This window comes from Nicotiana tabacum, chromosome 17 (genome assembly GCF_000715075.1).
Source record: "Nicotiana tabacum cultivar K326 chromosome 17, ASM71507v2, whole genome shotgun sequence".
Taxonomy (NCBI): domain Eukaryota; kingdom Viridiplantae; phylum Streptophyta; class Magnoliopsida; order Solanales; family Solanaceae; genus Nicotiana; species Nicotiana tabacum.
Window position 1 is genome coordinate 97697695 of NC_134096.1, and position 20312 is coordinate 97718006.

The window sequence follows — 20312 nt, forward strand, 5'->3', positions numbered from 1 at the left end:
TTTCGAGTTCGAGCAAAAACTCACTCGACTATTACGCCTATGAGCTATATTTCCTCAAGATCGAAACATTGACAACTAATAAGCCTAAAGGGCTACATTGCCCCAAGTTTGAGTAAGCGCTCGCTCGGTTACAGAGGCTACGCGGTCCAAATTTGATTAAGTTGTTTAAATCATTGTGAAAACATTCATAAGGCGTGAATAAAGTCCTCGCAAGACGGGAAACAAAAACAGAAGCAAGTCGGCAAAAAGGGAGATATGTCTATATACAAATTTATCTGCATGGGTGATTACAACGTAAAAACTAAGAACTAAACTTCTCGACCAGGAGCAGTCTCTTCTTTATCAAGTTCCCCCTCCCCCCCATTTTCGGATCCGCTCTTGCTCCCATCGTCATCATCATCTCCATCAGAAACCAGAGCTTCAACATCGGCTTCGAGTTCTTTGGCCCTTTTTATCTCTTTAGCGAGATCGAAGCCACGAGCATAAATCTCTTTGAGAGTTTCCATTCTGGATCGGCACTTAGCAAGTTCGGCGACCCAATGCACTCGAATATCGGCAAACTCGGCTTCCTCTCTTGCCTGGACTTGGGCAGCTTTAGCATCGGTCCGATAGACGGCCACGAGCGCATCCGCATCGGCCTTTGCCTTTTCGGCATCGGATTCGGCCTTGGCAAGTACAGAGGCCAACCGAGCCTCAAGCTCATCAATTCTTCTTGCTTGAACCAGGCCTTTTTCCTTCATTTTTTGAAGTTGGGTTTCGGACGATGATAATTGGGCTCGAGCAGTCTCTTTTTCTGCAGCAAAGCGGTCCATACCTTCTTTCCACCGCAAGGACTTCGTTCTTATCACGTCGACCTCCTCACGAAACTTCCCGATCATCTCGATTTTTTGCTGCAGCTATGAGACCGAAATGTTAGCTATCGTTCCGGTATCAAGCCTATAGGCTTTCAAAAGCATCATTACCTGCTCAGACAAATCGGCCTGATCTCGATAAGCCTTGGCCAGCTCAGCTCGGAGGTCTTTTATTTCCTTCTCTCTCTGCCCTAAGGAAAGTCTAAGGGAGTTCCTCTCGTCGGTAGCCCGTTGTAGGTCGGCCGCGTATCGATGCAGCTCATTCTGGGACCGAGAACATTGTTCTCGATGAACTGCCGCTGCCTACAAAGAAACAAGAAGTGAAGTTAACGAAAAACGAACATAAAGATAGTACCGACAAAATAATTTTAAAAGCTCACCTGATTCAAAGCTTGCCGCAATCCGTGAAAAAGATCTGATTCATCACCGGCACCAGCAACGTCCTCAATGCCGGTAAATAGGTCACGAAACAGATCTTCTTCATCGTGAGGCATGTCTAGATCGAGGGCTCCCAGAGCTTGAGCTTCCCGAATCACCCCTGCGGAAAAAGCGGGAAAGGTAGGCGAATCCTCGATCGCTGCTGCCCCAAATGACTCGCTTGGAGCGTTCCCCTGGGGTTCGAAGAGGTTCGAGGGGCTCTTCGATCATATCCCCTGCCGGTTGACTCCGATGAGATGCATCTTCAATATTCGATAGTTCGGGGACTCTACCCGAATCTTTCTCCGGTATATCTTCAGTTCGAGGCGGAGCCTCATAGAGCATCATCGATCCAGCCGGCGATGAGGCATCAGTGGTTCTCTTCGTTCGGACAGCCAGCACGGACTCATCGTTCTCTTCTTCTTATTATTATTCATCTTCATCCCTTAGACGCAGAACGGATTCTACGGTCAAAGGAATGACATTCTTGTTCGGCTTATGAGTCGTCCTCTTCTTCGGTTTTGGATATTCGGGAACCGAGGCTCTCTTCCTTTTATTTTCCTTCATCGGCTTTGGGATAGAGGCCAAAATTTCCTCCTCATTGGACAAGGGCCTTAAGAACGCGTCTTTACCCAAACCTGCATATGGGAAGCCTTACAAAAAAATATTTTGAAAAACGCCTCGTTCGGATCATCAGAGTCCGAGAAATGAGCTTACCGTGATTTTTGGCCTCCCACCGACCCTTTGACAAATCACGCCATGAGCGCTTGGCGTATGTAGAGGTCGAAACAAGGGCTCGTACCCAGTTCTTGAGATCGGGAACTGCTCCGGGCATCCAGAAAACCGCTACATCACAAAAAAGAAAAAGAAAAATGAGTGTCGATAAGAGAATAAATGAAAGAACAAAATAGAAGCAACAGCAAGATCACACTTACATTTCATATTCCACTCCTCGGGAAATGGCATCTTTTTAGTCGAAATCAGGTCCGAAGTCCTTACTCGAACGAACCTGCCCATCCAACCCCAGTCCCTGTCCTCGTCAATACTCGAGAACAGAGCCTTGGTATCCCGACGCTTGAGTTTTATTAACCCTCCTCGAAAAAGTTGAGGACGGTACAATCGGATAAGATGATCGAGGGTGAACGGCATCCCCTCGATTTTGCTCACAAAATATCGGATCAGGATAACGATCCGCCACAAAGAAGGATGGACCTGGCCTAGGGTTACCTGATATTGTCGACAGAAGTCAATAATGACGAAATCGAGGGGACCCAAAGTGAAAGGGTAAGTATACACATTCAAAAACCCTTTCACGTAAGAAGTGATATCTTCGTCAGGGGTAGGAATTATTATTTCTTTTTCACCCCAATTGCAATCCTTCTTTAGCTGATCGAGGTGCTTCTCGGTTATCGAACACATGCACCTCGATACCGGCTCACACCGGCCAGGGACCGATGAAACTTTATCAACCTTAAAATCTAAAGTAAGGACACATGCCCCGGGAACACACTCCTCAGGCCGTGGTTCTGCCGGTGTCTCATCGGTGACACACTGTGAAGATGAAGCCTTCTCTTTCTGAGGAATGGTTTGCGATGTTTTCGCCATTTTTGAATTCAAAGGTAAGGAATAGAAGAAAGTGACAAAGATTTGGTAGAATTGAAGAGGGGTTTTTGCAGAAAGAAATCACAGATTTACTGGTAAGTTGGAGAGTACGAAGAAGAACTTGAAAAATTTGGAAGATAGAAGATGTAAAAGTGGTAAAAGATAAAAGTAAGGGTTATTTATAGGTTCAAGCGATGGCAGTTCAGTATCAGCAGTGGCCGACCACCGCCTGACATGCATTAAATGCCTTGAAAGACTAAACCGACGGGACAACTACCAGATGCGTCATGGTCGAACCTGATGGAAACGACAGGATATAATCCGATCGAGCTGTTAAAAAAAATCATATTGTTTCTCGCCACATTCTTTCTGAGAAACGAGGGGACTATCGGTCGAAATAGATTTCGGTCTTGGCACGTCCGATCGAGTTCGAACGGTGATTTATCGAAGTAAGATCCCGAAGGGGGAACAAACTAACCTCAAACCCGGGGAGGCCGATCCGTGTCGAGTTCGATATCATTATCAAGCTCGAATCAAAATCGAACCATGATGCAGAGTAGACCTATCATGCTGATAATCTAGAGACCAACCAACATTGACCTCGAATCAATTCGAGGGCTCGAACCAAGATCACAAGTTCGAGCCGAAATCAAGCTCAAACCAAAATCGAGGGTTCTAAGCAAGATCGAGCTCGCAGACAAAAGCCGTTGCAATCCCACTAGAGAGAATCTTGGCAGAAATTATGAAAAAGCTGACTTATCATGGGTCTCCCACTGAATGTTTATTTTATTATGCCTTAAAGCCAAATCCCTCCACTATAAAAGGGCTTGGTTATCATTTCTGTAGTACAAGTTTTTTCTGAGGCTTACATTGTAATAAAAGTGTTATATTCTTCTACAGTAAAAAATCGCTCTTTCAGACTCCTTAGATTGATTCTATTTGTTGAATCCTAAGATTCATTGTTCCTGATAACCTTATCTATTTTGCATTCTCTCCAATCTATATTTACATTTTTATTTATCCTTGCATTTTATGTTATGTTACGCCACATATCCTCAGAACTGTGTATAAATTTAACTCTATCTATTTTTCGGGTAAACAGTTTGGCGCCCACCGTGAGGCCATGACTACTAGAGAAAAATAACAGACAAAAATAACTACTCCTTCTCATACCTAATAAGTGACTTTTTAGTATTTAACATATCCCGGACTCCTAGAAAAAAGAAGAAGATGTATTCACTTAATTGTCCTTAATTAATTGTTATCTTGACACATTGAGATATGTAAATAAGGGCAAATTTTTAAAAAATAAAATTAATTTTTTATTGATTATGTAAAATGACACTTATTTTGCACCAAAATAAAAAAGGCCAAGAAGTCACTTATTATTGACCGGAAGGAGTACTAATCAATTGTTTAGCTTGTTAACTAATATATTCAACATCTTATGTGAGAAATAATTATGCGAAAAATTGTTGAAATTTAATACTCCTAAGATAAACTTGGGGATGAATTTTTGTCAAATGTAAATTGTTACTCTATGGTTTTGAGACTCCACTCCTCCAACTGTTAGATAATCACTCCACAATGGTATTTTTTCCTTATTTTTTTCAATATTTCTTGTAGAAGAAGAATAAACAGAATTGACTTTCCCTACAACAAGAAACCAGAATAACTTGTTCGTCAAACTACAGAGATACCTACTATACTTAATTCTAGCACAAAACCGCAGCCGATAGAGATACGTAACCATAGTCTAGAAACGGTGAAGCGCTAGAAATTCAAGAGACAATTGGGACGATGTGTTTCTTCAAAGGAAGTTTTCTCAACAACATGAAAACGCTCAAAACCTTTGGAAAAACCATGCAGTTTAACAGAAACCTCTCAACTTCTTCTTCTTCTTTTTTTGTATTTAAACCCATGCAACAATTACACAACAATTCTCATACCATAATCCCTTTACCTGTGTCCTCCAATTTCCGCAACTTCAGCACTGATACTGATTACAAACTCCCGACACCTATAAACTTAGGTATCCACTTTGTTCCCCAACAGACAGCCTATGTAGTCGAACGCCTAGGTCAGTATACGACAACACTGAATCCAGGCCTTAATTATTTGATCCCATTCGTCGATAAGGTCCAATACGTACACTCGTTAAAGGAGCAGGCAATTCTGATTTCGAAACAAACTGGAATTACAAAAGACAATGTTCCAATTGAAATGGATGGTGTGTTTTACATCAGAATTGTTGATCATGTTTTAGCTTCTTATGGAGCAGACGACCCTATTTACGCTGTGGTCCAGTTAGCACAAACTACAATGAGGAGTGAACTCGGGAAAATTACACTTGATAAGACTTTTGAAGAGCGAGTTGAGTTGAATAGAAACATACTTAAGGCTATTAATGATCGGCCATTACGTACTGATTGGGGAATAGAGTGTTTAAGGTATGAGATTAAAGATATAACACCGCCAAAAGGTGTTAAAGTGGCTATGGAGAGACAAGCTGAAGCAGAGAGGAAAAAAAGGGCTCAAGTACTAGTTTCCGAAGGGCAACGACAAGCGGATGTTAATGTTGCAGATGGGAAGAAAATGGCTGTGATTTTGGAATCTGAGGCTGCTAAAAAAGATCAAGTGAATAGGGCTAAAGGAGAAGCTGATGCTATTTTTGCTAATGCTCAAGCGACGGCTCCAGCAATTTCTGAGGTGTCAAGAGCAATTCTTGAAAATGGAGGCGCTGATGCTACTAGTTTGAGGGTTGCTGAGCAGTATGTTGAAGCGTTTGAGAAGATAAATAAGGTTGGAACTGTAATGTTGATTCCTGAAGATGCTGGTGATACTGCTAGCTTAATTTCTCAAGCAGTTACTATACACAATAAACTTTCTACCAGTAAATAGTAGTAGCGGTAGTAGTAGTACTATCAATTTTATTTTGGGAGTGGGGTTTTACATTATTGTCAAAAGTATTTCAATGCATTTTAGTAGTATAGGATTTTTTTATCTCACAAGTATCTTATTAGTTTTGAATTTCAGACTATTATAGTGCTAGTGATTATTGCATCAGTAAAGATTCTAAACATATATGTTAGGTAAATCATTCCAGTTACTATGCACCTTCGAATGAAACAGAGTAGTTTTCTATTTTGTCTCTTTTCCTCTGTTTGATTTGGAAGAATAGAGAGAAAACTAGAGCCTCGTTCACTTTTTACTCTTAGCCTCAAGATGCTATGTTGTTCTTAGGCTAAACTAGCAAGGAGAATTGGCAAAAGAATAAGGCTAATATATCATAATAAAACTAGATAAAATCTCCAACGCAGTTGACACATAATCTGAGTTACATGATCACCAAAATGCTTGCATTAATAAACTTTTAAATAAGTAGCAATTTTATGAACTCTAAATTGAACACAACTCTGTAAATAACTATAGTGGTCCTGTAAAGTGGCGGAGATACCATTTGAAAGGGGAGTCGCTCAACACCACTTTATAACATTCTTTTCTTATGTATGTGTGGATTTATGTTTCCTAAAAGAGAATTTGTATATTTTCCTAAAATACTTTGGTTGAGAATAACACATTATAAATATTAATTTGAGACATGAAGTAAAGTCCTAAACCATCATACATAGTCCTAGACACTTACAAGTCGAATTGTGGCAATATACTGACGTGTTTGGATAAAATCTTGCATACATCACTGGTACAACGGAGTCATGACGATCTAGCACGAGCAAACAAGAGTAACCACAAAGACAACAGCTGCTGTAATAAAATGTTTGCCAATCTGGGGCGGAGAAGCATTAATTTTGGCTGATGAAAAAGAAGAAGGTGCAGGAGAAGTTGGCAAAGGTTGTTGTTCAACATTTATAGCTAATTTCATTCCATGGAAGCAGTAACCTCCACTGCTGATAAAGTAATAAGGTCTTGCCTGAGTTAGCTGATAAACATCTCGCCCACCCCTTGTAATGTTTGTTATAAAATCGCGATCAATGCACTGCTCATAGTTCGTTTGGTTCACCTCCAGCACGCTGTAAAGATGCTTGTCAAATACATAATCTGAAACGAAACCCACAATTAGCTTCAAACATTTGGGGGTAATTAATTCAAGCTTATATCTTCTTCTTCTTCTTCTTTTAAAAAGAAACTTTAAAATGTTAACGTTATAAGAGAACCTACAGTAATAGAAGATTCAATCCACCATTTTCTACTTACATGATACATCATCGATATTGTAGTATGTGAAAAATCCTGAAAAGCCGTACTAGTATAACATAAAATTATGTTTTTTAACCCATAAAACTCAAAACCTTAACCCATAAATTTTAATTTTGAATCCGCCTTTAGTTTACATGAAATTCATCCTCTCAATATTCAAATGCATTTCAAGATGTAATGTTTCGCCTTCCTAACACAAGGAAAATCTTATGTTCTATAACACCTTTTTAGTTTTTGAATTTCTAAATTGTAATTTTGCAAAACAAAAATAAAAAAATCACCAATATCAGATTTTGTTCCAACATTGTCAAACTAGTTTTTTTTAAGACCAGTGAAATATATCAAACAAAATTGCAACGAAGGAGTTTAGCTTCACAATATATATATTTTTTTCTACTATCAACTTATCACCTAAAAAGATAACGAATAGTAACTTTTCATTAAAAATCTGAAAAATAAGACAGGTTATTTGTCAAAACATGCTAATATAAAATAGTGAAAAAATTCAGTACACCATTATGATATATAAGTTAAATCCAAATAAAATATAGTTGAATTGAGTGTGTGAGAGAGTGAGAGGAAGGTTAAGGTCACTGACAAAGCCAATCTCCCACGTAAAAATGGCGATGAACCGCCCAATCAGTGTAGTTAACATTCTGTGTCCAGCCATATTTGCCGCCCACCTTATCAAGCCCACTGGCCGCCCACTTTATCATTCCCAATAACATCGTCAGCAGTATCACCCCCTCTGTTCTCATTATCCCAAATTAAAACACTTGCTTTTCTCTCTTCTTTTGCGGATGCTGAACTTGGAATTTGATTAAGGGGCAAATAGAAAAGAAGATGACCAATCTTGGTAGCAACAATATATTGCTATGAACCAATATAATTCTCATGTATAGCAGGAGAATTGTGTAAGGAACTTGCATAGTGCATGTTGAAAGTGGAATACGGACATACAGGACTGCGTGAGTCAACATGCAAACCAAATGACCAGTTTGATGATTTTCCGGACTGATCTGGGTATATGCCACCAGAAATAAATGGGTAAAAAAGTGCATAGTTTTGTCTCCTTTTTCGGTTCGTCCATTTGGGGCTTTTTGAAGCATTTCTCTCTTGTGGCATGTGCCTCACCCTGCTCATTTGTTCATGTTATTGCACAAAGGCAAAAACTTATCCATTGTTTACTCCGAATCCTACTAAATTTACCATGATTAAGGAGAGAATGTATATTATTTAACTATGATTTAATGATAACCATGATTGTAAAGACATATGTCAATCTATTTATTGATTTGATATTAACACCCGACGAATAAGTTTTTACCAAATGACTTTCTGCGCTAGTGGTGGGACGCAGAGACGGATCCAGGATTTGAGACTTATGAGTTCCTACCGTAATTTCAAATTAATATGTAATAATATCTGGGTTCACAGTTAGATATTTATAAATATTTAGTGAATTTCTTAATATAAATACAGGGTCTACGCAAAAGCTATTGGGTTCCCGGAAACCCGTAGTCAATGCTCTAGGTCCGCCCCTGGTGGGACGACACGCAATTCACATGGATAAACTTTAAGATCACTAAACTTTGAAGTTTGAACTGGTAATATTAAGGTTGGTATTCATAAAAGACTTACAAGCCTGACGAGCATCAAAATTCGGGTCTTTACTCCTAAGTCCTAACACAATAAGGTTCTGTGACAGCTTAATGTAAGCATTGGTTAATAGCAACGACGTATGTGCGCACAAGATCTTTCGTTCGAAATTGTAATGGAGACCTAAACTACAGTAATTGGTTTTTGATCATATTACTAACATTTGATTAAGACAAACACCCAACCATACGTATATCCATAATTTACTTGTACAAAATCATCAAGTCACATGCCTCGGGGTCCACCATTGGCCTTGCCAGAGAGGATTTGATAATGAACCCATTAACCCAACCCACGCTCCTTATTTCCCTCTTTTAGTTAGACAGCAAAATGATCAGAATCTATCATGTGAACTCTTAAAATGCAGACAAACTTTTCACAACAACATTGCAGAGGACCACCATGTAAAGATATCACTACATTTCAAAATGAGACCTTTTATATACATTTGAAATTTAGATGACTTGGGAAATACTGTATCTCTTTGTAGAGAAGGGAGAGGGGGGGAGCTGGCTATCCAAATTCGAGCCTCAAATAATCGAGACAGCAACTTCCAACAAATTAATGATTGATAAAATAATTAAGAGAGGTACTACAATTGACACGGATTAAGAGACCAATGCATTCATTCAAAACCAGTAACATGAAAGACCTCCGTGATCCACGCAATCAATTTCTCCGAAGAAATATTTGGTACAGTTGTTTAGGTAAAACATAAATAAACAAATTTTTCAAATGAACCCCACCAATTTGATCTGAAATAAAAAATTGATTTTCAGGTCAAATGATGATGGCAGTAGCGAAAAGAAAAATGGTAACTTTCAAGAAAAAAGAAAATACAAACACACGCAAGACAAAACTAAAACACTTTCTTGACACTTTAGTTTAACTAATTGTCTTAACCATCCAACGTTTTTGGACAATTGACCATCCTCCTACCAGAGTCGAAGAAATGCATTCCACACAGCAGAAGTTGCAAAAAGAGCTGGTACCAGTATTTGCCCTGTAAAAGAGGTGAGCACATTTGTTGAACCGCTGCGTACTTGAGCGGCTTTTGGTGGTGGAGGTGCTTTTTCCACATGAATAGCCACTTTCATGCCTCCGTAGCAGAATCCTCCACTACTAGCGAAATAGTAGGTCTTCGTCACATTAAGTGGAACCACGTCCCTTCCTGCTCCAGTGGTGTAATTGTGGAGAGGATGATCTGTAATGCAGTTCTCGTAGTTGGTCTTGTTTAGCTCAAGCACACTCGCCTGGTTCCTGTCATAGACAAAATCTGGGATGGCAGAGAAAGAGTTAATGAGCAGCAATGAGTAGCAGCATATATCTCTGTATTCGAGAAAACAAAGCTTCATATGCATATGGCATGATTATGTAGATAGCCGTTTGTGCTAATTTGTAATGTGTCTTGCAGTTAATTATGCAACGAGATGAACATAACAGTCAGCAAACACTATACATGTATATGCATAAATACATACATGTATATAGTTGAAGCTGTTTCAAAGCGACACGAGAAGTATTGTGACTTGCCAAATTACACGTTACTTGCCAAATTAGATTAGGAAACTTCGTGTGCTTGTCCAGAATTAGCTGGTAACCAACACTGTCACAAACAACTTTGTCCCTACAAACAACTGGATGATTCTGGACTGGATCAGGCATGAGGGTGACATCTAAGCATGTGGCTGGAATTATTGTCTTATCCACTGACATATTCCTCTCTAGATTTAGCTATAATGTCCTACCAAACTCATTATCTCAAGCATTTAATTGTTGTAAAATGTAAATTGGCTTAAAAAATTAAAATGTGAGCATCAGTAGTAACTTGAACCTCACAACCAATCAAGACTGTTCGACTGAAGCTTGAGTATAAAGATTGAATTTTACAGACACCTAAAGCTCAAAACAAGTTTTCAACGCTCCGGCTTGCATAACAACCTATCTGTATGTGTTAATGCAATTTAGAAAAGAGAAAAAGTTTGAGATCAGCGGTGAAGTTGCTAAATTATTTCTACAGTTACACAAAACCAAGGAAATCAAAAATCACGAGTCGAATGGGAATTCTAATGATATTGCAACTATATCAAAGAATACCAAGTAACTTGAACTGGATGCTTTCTTTAATTGTAAAACTGTTGGGATATTTCTGCGACTTATATTCTAGACTAACCCCAAATAAGAAAAGGGCAACAGCAATACAAATTAAACACTGCTATTTTTATGATAAATATAATGCCTATCGCTCGAGAAGTTGCTCATTTGTCCAAAGCTAATAACAGTTATAAAAAGGAAAGCTTCAAACTTTCAGCTCAGAAAGTTCCCAGCTGGAAACTCCTAATCTCTTATAATTCAAATTAGGTAAAAAAGTGTAGAAGGCATTGAAAATGCAAGCTAAAACCATAGATCTGAACGACAGAAAAGATTGCTAACTTTTTTAGAGTAACAAAATAATACACCCAGAAAACAAGCGCAAATAGGGGTAAACTAAAGCGCTTCAAGAGAAAACTAAAGCTCCAAGCTCCGATTGGAGAAACAAAATTCTAGTCATAAAATTACTAAAAATATAAATTTATACTAAATTCGAACCGAAGAAGCACTTCCTATATTTAAGATCCGCCACTAGCTCTACTAATTGCTAATTAAGGAAACATTATTAGAAGCGAGCTACGGACAAAGATATCTAAAAAAGGAGCTAAAAAGGAGTAGATCCAAGGGGAAAAAGAGCATACAAAGCCAGTCGCCGTTGTAGAAATGTTTGTCCTTAGCCCAATTAGTGTAATTGACATTGCCAGTCCATCCCATTCTCGATCCCACAATGTACCGAACCGAGTAGACTTCAGGTACCATCACCAACAAGGCGCATGTTAGCAACACCGCCATTGTCGGCCAACCGAAGCTCCTCCTTCCCACCACCTCCATTGCTACAGTAGTACTCGCACACTCTAGAGTTTCTTAGCTAAGCTGTATTTTTTTAAGTGTTTTTTTTGGAAATATTGAAGACTTATTTATAGTGGAAAGTGGAAACTGTAAAATGTAAATCTCTCTTATGTTTTAGTAATAAAAATAAAATAATAGGAGTATAAGAGAACATGGGATTAATTAATGAAGTGGAGTAACATATACAAAGTCCAAGGCAATGTTCAAACTTACAGCTCATTTGTTAGTGGAACCCGTAGGATACGCCTTACTTTACCTTCCAACTGCATGTTATCCATTATTATTACTACCTTTTAAATAAAAATACCACACATTTTTACAAATAAGTTCGCTTGAACATTAACTACGATCAAGCTTAAAGAACAACTCAATGCACAAAGTATTCCGTATTCACATATAATCCGAATAAGGATCGCACCCCAAGTTTGAGATATAAAAGTAATGGATAATTTGTTGCAAAAATAAATTACCGTATTGAACATATAAACTATCAGAAGATGAAATTAATCAAAAATGGATAACTAACTTGTTGCAATAATAAATTACCGTATTAAATATATAAACTACCAGTAGATGAAATTAATCAAAAATGGATAAATAACTTGTTGCAATAATAAGTTCTTATTGAATATATAAACTACCTGTAGATGAAACTAAATCGAAAATGGATAGCTAGCTTACCGTACTAAACATATAAACTACCAGTAGATGAAATTAAATCTTTAGTTAATTTGGGAAGATAGCGCTTAACAGAATGGAATCACTTCTCCTAACAAACTTTAGCTGTGTGGCTAATGAATTTTTTTTAAAAGTTTATTTAAATTTTCCAAGTAACTAAAAAATAATATATTAAATTAAATTATACTCAATGATAATATAACTATTTTGTATTGGTATAAGTTAACTTGTTATAACATATTAAATATTTATTTTTTAAATTACCAACAGAAACTTGTTGTTGAGATTCATCCATAGTAGACTTTATAGAAACATGATGGTATTAACAGTTTATATGATTAGCAGATAAAATTTAACTTATTATTAAAGTATTTAGAACCTAGATGGTTCTTCGCAGATGTTTCTTTCTATATATCTGTCTCTATCCCATTAAATGTAAAAAATAGCAAATGTGGTTCTTTTTCCTTCACAAATAAAAAAGGATCAAATATAATTTTAATTGGTTGACCGCATACGCTTGTTAAAAATTGTATATATATAGAGAGAGATTATTTCCATTAGTTTTAGGAAACGGATATTTCTTGTACAACCTATTTATTTCTAAATATGAGCGTTGCTGATACGTTTGAGATTGATTCCTGCTCTTAAAAAAATCTAAGCAAGAAATCAAGAATTTCTCAACAAACGTATCCAGCTTGGCATTTCTGGCCCGAGATTTATGGCTTGCATTTGCAACCACCCCCAACCAGAATTATTTATTTATTTTTTATGATTTCATGTACAAGTATACAAATTGACGCGCTCAATGCACATGCATATCAAAAATAAAATATTTGAAATACATCAGTAAAATAACGTTTCAAACTTTTCTCGAAGGAGAAATATTAGAAGATATAGTATTTCTCTTTTTGTCTGATGCTATAGAAGTTAAACCCAGAAAGAGGGGAGCAATTTCATTTACTTCCTCCGTTCACTCTCATTTGTTGACTTTACATAATAAATGAAGTACATATTTTATAACATGTATAATAATAAAAATATTTCAAAAAATCTTAAAAAATGAGTAGTTAATGATAAGGGTAAAATATGAAAAAAATTTATCTATCTCTTGATTTACTAAAATAGATAAATAAAAGTGAAAAATGTATTTCTAATATAATGGACAACTAAAAGTGAACGAAGAAAATATTTTCTATTGATTAGTTTAGGCTTATTCGCGTAGTTCAAAATAGGGCAAAGATCACTTATAAGCTGCAGTTGAAACTATTTACATCCAATAACCGCAAAAGTGTATAAAATTTGTATATTATTTTGAGAGCGAATATACAAGATCATTTCCCTTCATAATAACTCAAATTTTGTGACGGTTAAATTGACTCATCAATGAATATATTCATGTTCAAACAGGTAAATTCGGCTACATTTTTTTGAACTAAATTTGACACCTCAAAACCGTTAGCAATGAATGCAAACTCTTATTGGCTTTTGGGGACTTATAGCTTTGGTCAAAACAGATCGATTACTCTGGTAACAGTCAAAAAGAATTTGAAACCTTTAAACAAATCTGGAAAAGTACAGTGTGCAAAAGCACTGACAGAAACAACATGGGAATTCATTGGAAAAGACCAGCTTATAATGTTCATTACACAAAAGTACATCTCTCTTCTACATTCTCAAGGACTATAAATCATAAATTACAACAAGTTATCAGACATATTCTTAGGCAAAGAATCACAGTTTACTTCTTTCACCACCTCAATCAATGTTGATTTACAATGCAAGAAATCACTGTAAGAAACCGAGTCCCACTTCCGAAAACCACCATACATATTTTATATTTATAGTCATCTGCATCCACAGATGTCCATCTCTGGTGGAACAATATAATATTTGTGCATATAATTCAATACTCGTATAAGTTAGATGACTTACAGCAGATGTTCTTTTTTCTTTCTAATCCAGTCTTCTTAGAAGATACTCAACTTGAACTTCCTTTGTCAATGGCATGATCCAGTCGCCGTACAACTCAGCAACTAGGCTTGGTTTTATTTTGTACACTGGGTCACCTCCATTTTCCGGTCCATTGATGTTAAATTCTTGTCCATAAGTTCTGGTTTTCATTTCTACTCTCCTCGTGATAGCCTCTTCAACAGTAGGGTAGGTCAACAAATCCATCAGTCCGTTGCTGTCCTGGAGAATGATAATGTGATATCCATCACAAAATAACAATATAAGTGCTCCTTGCGTATTTCTAACACAATTCACGAAGCAGAGAAATTAAGCTGGATTCACTATCTTCATTAGAAAAAATTTAAGCAATAGATTCCCTTAAAACATAAGTGAGCATATTAGGAAATGGATTACTTGTGCTCTTATGGCAGCCTTATAGACATCTGGTGAGGCTCGAAATTTTGCTTCAGCGACAAATTTCCCATAATGAATTCTCTTCGACAGGACCTGCAAATAGGGTTCCAGCAATCAGTAAATTCCGAAGAATAGATTATTTAAGTTAATTCTCAATTAATCACTTGCTTAAATAAACAGAAATGATTTTGATAATCCAAACCAGTCCTAAATATGTTGGTCTTATATAAAATCTATATCACAAAAAGAATAAAAAATAATCAAGACCTTTAGAGGATTGAAACTCTGTGGTGGTCTGAGTATGGCAAGCAAAGCTTGAGCATATTATTCCTATTAAATTCTGAGTATAATAGAGGAAATTCAACTAGATTGAGCTTAAGCTTAGAAATATAAGTCCAATAAAGCTAACCCAGAGTAGTTTGATTTTCCAGGTAGTTGCACCCTAATCAGACAACATATCAAAAATCTAAACTGCAGCTCTCAGATATGGTGCACTCAAAGGTATGGCCCAGCGGTCGATGAAGCTGGAATGACATACATGGGACAATGGAACTCGGATTCCAGCAGACGCAAAATAGCTCGGTGATTTCTTTTCATCTACCTAAGCATTGTTGCCTATAGTTACCCAGTGCTTGTACTGGTGGGAGGATGCAAGCACTCAGTGAAATTGTCGAGATGCACCCAAACACCCCACCCCCACCCCAAAAAAAAGGAGCTCTGTGATGTGGCTCGTTCTACTCATTCTAACAGATGATCTTGCACATGAGGACAGGGCAAGAAAGCTCTAACCATTTAGATGCACAGATTGCTCAGAACATTGCTGTGGCACAGTGGTAGTTCAATTATAACAAAGAAATATTGTATAAAACAGGAACTAAAGCGAAACGCATTGTTGATGGGAGGGGATATAAAAAGCTATTCACAATCTATCTTGAAACCTATCATCAAATCAGAGTTAACTTTTGAGATATTGTTTGGAAACGGAATGATCATTCTTCTTAAGTAATTACCACGGTGACACTTATTTCAAGGCCTTGAGTTCATCTTCTAACAGCATAGTTCCTACTGCCCTTAAAGACACTGGCTATTTGGACAGAAGATTTCACAGAGTTATGCTGATGTTTTTGGTCTAAGGAAGGGACTCGATAAAGCAAAGATCGAGGCCACTTAGGGGATTCAAGGATTTGCAAATATATAAAATGTCAACAAGAATAGCCATGGAAAGCAATATAATTTCCAGTGCCTAATCTCAAGCTAGCTCTAATGACACAGAACTTTAAAGAACACATACCTGCAAGCAAATAGTGTCACAAACTGCTGTAGATCCAAAATTACCATCGTCGCCTTCCTTTACTAATCTTGGGAGGAGATTCTTGAAATACATCTCCCATATTTTGACATTGATATTTATGGAATCAGCAATTGAATGCAAAACCTTTATAAATAAATAAAATGGTTTACTCATGAGAGGATGGCCTGAATAAGAGTAGTAAATTGATGAAAATAGTAAGGAAATAATACACAAATTATGATCCTACAATCGAAACAAAAAAATCCAAGTCTAGGACAGCTGTATAGGTCCTTTCAATTAACAGGAACCAACACGGAGCCTACACAGAGGACAGAGAAAGCATCCATTTCTGGGTATGTCCGTGCAGTCTGTACATAAGTAGAAAGGAAAGAAATTTCTCTAGATTTTCACAGCATATATTAGCATCAAGTGCATCATTGTAGATATCTATTGTCTGATGATTACACCTCTTTGTATATGAATTATCAAATTCCATATCGAAAAAACAGCACATCAGATTGCGACGAATACTACACCTTTGGGAACTGCATGGGTGGCAACATTGGCTCAGGTAATTCTTTAGGGAAGAATGGGTGCTCATCAGGGCTTTTATACCTTCCAACCTATAAAGCTGTCAATCAGAAAAATATGCAAATAAAAGAGATACTCCTGTACATGCATGCTTAGAATGAGAATACCTTAGCATGAAGCTTTTCAGTTTCTTTGACAATATATTCAACCAAAGAGCCATGGAACCCATCCATCACAAAAACATCAGGATCATACGTCTCTGCATTGTAACAGTACTGAGCTCTCTCTACAAGGCTGAATATTATGCTATCTTCTTGTCGAATTAAAGAGTTCCTTATACCATCAAGAGTGTAACTTTCCGTCTCATCTATTCTATTCTTTGGCCCAAGTCTGGAAACAAAGCAAGAAACATCACAATACTTATTTCCTGAGTTGTAAGCAAAGCATTAAAGCTGTTTAATATGAAATTAGGCAATGCCCACCCATGTCCATCTCACCACACTACAAAAAGGCATTTCTTAAAGATGCCAGACACAATGCCACAATCTCATTCAGCACGGTGCAGCCTAGAGATGAGCAGAATGGAGATTTTCACTGTTGTCCTCAAATATGCTACGATATTTTCATTTAGCTTAAAGGAGATATCTTCATTAAATCTTTTCTTTAATAACCGCGTTGTCTGGGCTAGCTTGCGCGGGCTTTGACTAATTCTACAGGATACTTGCTACCTCCCACCAGCAACAGGTACCAGGTAACTCTGTCTAGCAAGACTTGATCAGATTGGAAGAAATCACCTAGTTTTTTGCCTCCGGTGGGATTTGAACCTGGACCTTATGTTCTCAACCTATTTCATTGACCACTAGGACACACCTTTGGATGCAATATTTTCATTAAATCTTCTGAAGGTGCTTGAAAGTCTTTTTACTTATCGCATAATCGACCCTGCTACTTGCAAGCCTTGACATTCGGATGAAAGGAATATCATCTTAATAAAAGCCTGACTCTTATAAATTTGAGATGCCTGATTGTTTCAATTTCCCTAGTAGACAGTATGACTTTTATTCCTGGCGGCAACTTGGATCTTATGTTCCTTAGATATCCAGCTTATCTGCCACATTCAATATCATTTTCATCTTCCTCCGTTATTATTTATGTTTTTAACAACCTATAATTGGAAAAACTTAGTGATCCGAAGGCTGAAAGCCATTTAGATGTCTTATAATTCTAATGTTTACCACTATGTGCCCCAAAGGCTCCAACAATTAGGCACGCAAGTTTGAGCCATGTCTCCAGCATGCTGTGTATTTCCAAGAAAACACACAAACAAATAGGAAACGGTTGACTACATCACAGAATAAGCCTGATAATGATTCAAAAGTTTCATATTCACTGGGGACTTTTCTTGCATTGCTAATCTAGATAACATAAATTATTAAGAAGGCTCAATGAATTGGGATTTCTCTATTGGTCCAGGTCATTTCGGGGAAAGTGGATCATCATCTGCTCTCCTCTATTACTTCAAACCATTCCTACCAATTGCAGCAAAACAATGGCAATAGTAGAAATGGTGGTCAAACTTATAAGGGCAAGTCTTGATTGAGCAATCATAAACGTGATTATAAACACTTTAAAATCAAATTTTAAGAATGACTCATGAAACAATTGGCATATTGCGCCAAAACTCACGAATTATAATGGAACACTGACACATGGACGAAACAGAAATGTCAGTGCAAAGCATAACCTAAGAAGGGAAAAAGGAAGTGAATATCCCAATTCAGTAGCATAAAAGTTTAGATTCCATTGTAAGCAAATTTCAACTCCCTAATGTGAAATAACCTTACAAAACTAAGCAATCATCAAGGTATTTGCAAAATAGCAGAACCCAGAACTTAAATTCACTGTGGCATTAACCTAAACACATTGTAGAGCATGTAAAGATTGAATTATTCAAGAACGTGTTCCTCTAAACTGTACATGATCCTTCAAATAATAAAGTTGAACTGGATGTTAAGAATAAAAATTGAAGCTTTATCAAGGTAATTTGATATGGGAAGCTTGCAAAAAGCAGAACCCAGAAATTAAAATTCACTGAGGCATTAACCTAAACACATGCAAAGCTAATAAAGATTGAATATTTCAAGAACGCATTCCTATAAAGTACACATGATGCTTCAAAAATAAAAGTAGAATAGGAAGTTAAAGGAGTAAAGATTGTAGCTTTTTTACCCAAGAGAAGTAGCAGAAGCTTGAAGGGGGCGAATAGTAATGGTACTACCTGAATTGGGTAATTGAAACTTACAAAAATTTGACCATTTTTGACGGGCTAAAAGGTTACTGTGTTTTGAAGAATTGGTACTTGTTAAGGAAGGAGAAGGGAGTTTTAACAATTGGGCTTCCATTACAAAGAGTGGAAGTGAGGAAAGAGGAGAGGGAGAAGAGGGAAGATAGGTGGATTTGGCTGCGAATGGCGTTTGGTTAAGGCAAGTAAAGTAGTTAAAAGAGCCCCTTTGAATTGTGGGTTTTTTGAAGAGTTAGGTGAGTTTTATTTGGCTGTACGTGAGATTGTGGGGTCCAGTGGGTTTGGTGTGGTGGTAGGTGTCTGACGCGATATTCTCCTACTACCTGGTTTGGTATTTTGAATAAAAAGTTTGCAACCGTTTAAAATTTTGAAGAAAAAAAAAAATGTTCTGAAAATTTTTGGTACGTTTTGGAAAAATCTAAGTTGATATTGCTTTAATTTTTGAAAACATTTTGCTCTGATGTAGGAAAGTTAAATTATTTTTTAAACAGATTGTCTTTTAAAAGTTTTTCTGATAATTTATTTGGCCAACTCTAAATTAGAAGTGGTTTTTCCAGAAAAATATTTGTTTTAGAGAATTAAAGATTTTGGTCAAGTTCTTAGAAAAAAAATACATTATCCTAATTAGCAGCAGAAATAGATTAAATTTTAGAGAAAAAACTATCCAACATTAAAAAAATAAAAGGCTGAAATTATCTCCCTATATACATTCAAATCCATTAGGATGAGATTAACTCGAAGTAGATAGTTTTGGAAACTTAGACAAGAGGGTGCCAAATCGGAAAGTCATAACTGTAAATTTATTCGATACGGTTCGATAGTTTTTCGGTTTATTTTTATAAAATAAAAAAATATATCCTAATTATTGGTACGATTATAAATTTATATAAAAACCTACGGTTTTATTAAAACAAACCTAAAAATCAGTTTGGCACGGTACAGTTCTATCGGTTTAGTCGATTTTTAAATATCCATTTACACCCCTAATCATTACTAACTGAGGAAAATAGCAGTATTAGACTCATTCTTTAACGGCAGGGTCATTAGTGGGCTCAAATTTAAACGAGGGTTATAATTGATCCATTTCGAATAACACAAGGGCATTATTAGACTCATTCTATAACGGCATGGTCATTTGTGAACTCAAGTTTAAACGGGGGTTATAATTGATCCATTTCAAATAACACAAAGGTCGTTTTTGGGCCTTTTCCCTAACTAATACTACTGCTTTTTGATTGAGCTTTCTACTCTCCGTTGAAAAATAAAAAAACAAATTTTTTTCTCTCTAAATTGTGAACAAGGTAATTTTCAAAAACTACTTCTCCACTATTCCACCACTGTCACCAACTCTCAATAAACGGCAGCGGAAATTTCACTATGTGGTGCCTCAATCAGTGGCGGAGGCACACTTTTAGCTAAGAGGTTAAAAAAAGAAGAAGTTAAAAATGATTGTAGTTAG

General features: G+C 36.8%; 4 protein-coding genes across 5 annotated transcripts; 1 reads left to right on the forward strand and 3 right to left on the reverse strand.

The window, feature by feature from the left end:
* Positions 1–4642: 4642 nt before the first annotated feature.
* On the forward strand, positions 4643–5980 carry LOC107804387 (uncharacterized). Its single transcript, XM_075233778.1, has one exon. It carries the CDS (start codon positions 4671–4673, stop codon positions 5769–5771), a length of 1101 nt encoding a protein of 366 aa, XP_075089879.1. The 5' UTR covers positions 4643–4670; the 3' UTR covers positions 5772–5980.
* A 497-nt stretch (positions 5981–6477) lies between these two features.
* On the reverse strand, positions 6478–8334 carry LOC107804388 (early nodulin-like protein 20). The gene is made up of 2 exons (XM_016628275.2): positions 7687–8334; positions 6478–6929 (listed from the first exon to the last, which is right to left on the reverse strand). The coding sequence occupies exons 1-2, from the start codon at positions 7844–7846 to the stop codon at positions 6595–6597; spliced, it is 495 nt and encodes a 164-aa protein (XP_016483761.1). The 5' UTR covers positions 7847–8334; the 3' UTR covers positions 6478–6594.
* A 1052-nt stretch (positions 8335–9386) lies between these two features.
* Positions 9387–11880, reverse strand: LOC107804389 (early nodulin-like protein 17). Its single transcript, XM_016628276.2, has 2 exons — positions 11480–11880; positions 9387–10023 (listed from the first exon to the last, which is right to left on the reverse strand). Exons 1-2 carry the CDS (start codon positions 11667–11669, stop codon positions 9683–9685), a joined length of 531 nt encoding a protein of 176 aa, XP_016483762.1. The 5' UTR covers positions 11670–11880; the 3' UTR covers positions 9387–9682.
* Positions 11881–13956: 2076 nt separating this feature from the next.
* On the reverse strand, positions 13957–19066 carry LOC107804390 (chorismate mutase 1, chloroplastic). Of its 2 annotated transcripts, XM_075234709.1 has the most exons (6): positions 18781–19065; positions 16719–16941; positions 16557–16643; positions 16021–16164; positions 14730–14822; positions 13957–14555 (listed from the first exon to the last, which is right to left on the reverse strand). In XM_075234709.1, exons 1-6 carry the CDS (start codon positions 18951–18953, stop codon positions 14319–14321), a joined length of 957 nt encoding a protein of 318 aa, XP_075090810.1. In that variant the 5' UTR covers positions 18954–19065; the 3' UTR covers positions 13957–14318. The 2 variants fall into 2 exon arrangements, with proteins under 2 accessions (XP_075090810.1, XP_075090811.1); XM_075234710.1 differs by lacking the exon at positions 16557–16643 and having other exon boundaries at positions 18781–19066.
* Between the last annotated feature and the right edge of the window lie 1246 nt (positions 19067–20312).